The sequence below is a fragment of the Berghia stephanieae genome, chromosome 10 (assembly GCF_034508935.2).
Source record: "Berghia stephanieae isolate SIO BIC M18660-M18661 chromosome 10, UCSD_Bste_1.3, whole genome shotgun sequence".
NCBI classification, from domain to species: Eukaryota; Metazoa; Mollusca; class Gastropoda; order Nudibranchia; family Aeolidiidae; genus Berghia; species Berghia stephanieae.
The window spans coordinates 44,730,381-44,732,880 of record NC_088369.1 but is presented as its reverse complement, the minus strand read 5'-3'; the positions used below and the strand labels follow the sequence as shown (position 1 = coordinate 44,732,880).

At 37.7% G+C, this 2,500-nt stretch overlaps 2 protein-coding genes across 3 annotated transcripts in view; one reads left to right on the top strand and one right to left on the bottom strand.

Moving 5' to 3' along the window:
* Positions 1-2,500, top strand: part of LOC144955855 (serine/threonine-protein phosphatase 2A regulatory subunit B'' subunit delta-like) — a 237,477-nt gene that overhangs the window by 171,243 nt on the left and 63,734 nt on the right. The gene's annotated exons all lie outside the window — the stretch shown is intronic.
* The window catches only part of LOC144955947 (serine/threonine-protein phosphatase 2A regulatory subunit B'' subunit beta-like), a 32,099-nt gene that overhangs the window by 10,920 nt on the left and 18,679 nt on the right, over positions 1-2,500 (bottom strand). The window contains 2 exon segments of the mRNA XM_078886208.1: positions 982-1,068; positions 2,205-2,267. Coding sequence (XP_078742334.1) covers positions 982-1,068; positions 2,205-2,267 — 150 coding nt within the window.

Sequence of the window (2,500 nt, the reverse complement as noted above, 5' to 3'; positions counted from 1 at the left end):
TATGGTACGAAAAGTGCTCGACATGTAGTAATGGAGCGAATTATTATTTTTTAAAATATTTACCACAATGTTTGAGACAGTCTACATTAATGTTTCAGGCTTAATTTGCCATCGTCAGGACTGAGTTGTTTTGTTGACTGTTATTGTTTCTTGAAGTATGTTCTCAACATTTAGAAACACTAACAAAACAACATCCACAAAACTCAGCGAACATATTTGGAAATAAAAAGACAACAAGCTAGACCACAGCAGTTCATGGAAAATTCTATCTAAAGCAACATCAAAACAATGTAGCTTATGCCTGGAGGAAAAATATACTATAATCAAACACTCTCATGAAGCCACACTCAACACGAAAAGTGATATGTACGGTACGTGGCCACATCGCCGGAAGTTCTTGTTAATTAACTTTAAACCGGAACCACTTCAAGAAACAACAATGTGGTAAATATTTTAAAAAATAATATATATATATATATATATATATAATATATATATATATATATATATATATATATATATATATATATTGTGTGTTGTATGTATGTATGTATGTATGTATGTATGTATGTATGTATGTATGTATGTATGTATGTATGTATGTATGTATGTATGTTTATGTATGTATGTATTGGATGTATGTATTGGATGTATGTATGTATGTATGTATGTATGTATGTATGTATGTATGTATGTATGTATGTATGTATGTATGTATGTATGTATGTATGTATGTATGTATGTATGTATGTATGTATGTATGTATGTATGTATGTATGTATTTATGTATGTATGTATGTATTTATGTATGTATTTATGTATGTATTTATGTATGTATGTATGTATGTATGTATGTATGTATGTATGTATGTATGTATGTATGTATGTATGTATGTATGTATGTATGTATGTATGTATGTATGTATGTATGTATGTATGAAGACAACAACCTATGCTACGAGGCTGCTTGGGAATTCTGACCTTTAAAAAGTTTGATTTCCGCAATTCCGGGATGGTAATCCGTCCAGACCACGACCTGTTGACACAAAACATTATCCTGGAGGCCACCTGTATGTTTGAGATGGGGGGTGCGGGGGTGGGGGGGGGGGGGAGAGAAAACAGAAGGAGTCAGCGAGGAAGGGCAAATTTTATTATTAGCTATCTATGTACTATCTACTGCTGAAGGCAGGCACAGATCCTCGTAGCGATCAAAGACTAAGTCTAGTCAGCTTGTCATCGCTGTAGTCTTTTAAAAGGTTAAAGTTGAAGACTGATAACACACAATTGAAAGTAAATTATGATCTTACTATGGTAGATAGTAGAGTTATTTTACACCTGAACCAGACACAGATGGAACCTAAATAGACACATTAGTAGTGTGAATAAAAGGTACCACACACACACACACACACACACACACACACATATGTCTATATATAGAAAGAGACAGATAGAGAGAGAGAGAGAGAGAGAGAGAGAGAGAGAGTGAAAGGAGAGAGAGAGAGAGAGAGAGAGAGAGAGAGAGAGAGAGAGAGAATCAGTGTTTACTTCTATCGTAGTTTCATACCCCTAAACTCATAATAGAACACAGCAAATAATACAAAACAAAAATAAACTTGATCAAATTAATGCCAATAGTGATATGATAAGGAAGTGGAATAGTAGTAAGAGGAGGAGGGGTAGTAAGAAGGAGGAGGAGAAGGAGGAGAAGGAGGAGGAGGAAGAGAAGGAGGGGGAGGAAGAGGAAGAGAAGGAGGAGGAGGAAGAGGAAGAAGAGGAGAAGGAGGAGGAGGAGGAGGAGGAGGAGGAGGAGGAGGAGGAGGGAGGAGGAGGAGGAGGAGGAGGAGGAGGAGGAGGAGAGGAGGAAGGAGATGAGGAGGAAAAGTCTAAAAGTAACATACTATGGTGAAGAATTGAAATAGGAAGAAGACGATGGAGGTGGATTGGACACACGCTTAGAAAGAATGACTCCACTATAACAAAGAAAGTATTGGACTGGAATCCCCAGGGCAGAAGATCAAGGGGAAGGCCACGAGGAACATGGAGAAGAATTAAAGAAGCTGATATACAGAGAAGTGGTAATACATGGAATGAGATAAAAAAAAAGTTAGCTCAGGATAGAGAAGGATGGAGGCTGTTTGTCTGTGACCTGACCCAGGGTGAAAAAGGCAATGATGATGATGATGGTGGTGGTGAAGACTTACCGTGGTGACGTATCTTGAATGGAATTCTGGGGCATCTTGTAAGAAGGTTAGGCCTGGGTGAGTCTCACCACGTCCTGTAGGACAGTCACATTGACCAACATCGTATTGATGAGGGGGAGGATGATGGTGATGATGATGATAATGATGAAGTTGATGATGATGATAGTGATGATGATGGTGATGATGATGATGTTGATGATGATGATAGTGATGGTGATGATGATGATGATGGTGATGATGATGATGATGGTGACGATGATGATAATGATGATGGTGGTGATGATGATGAAGTTGAT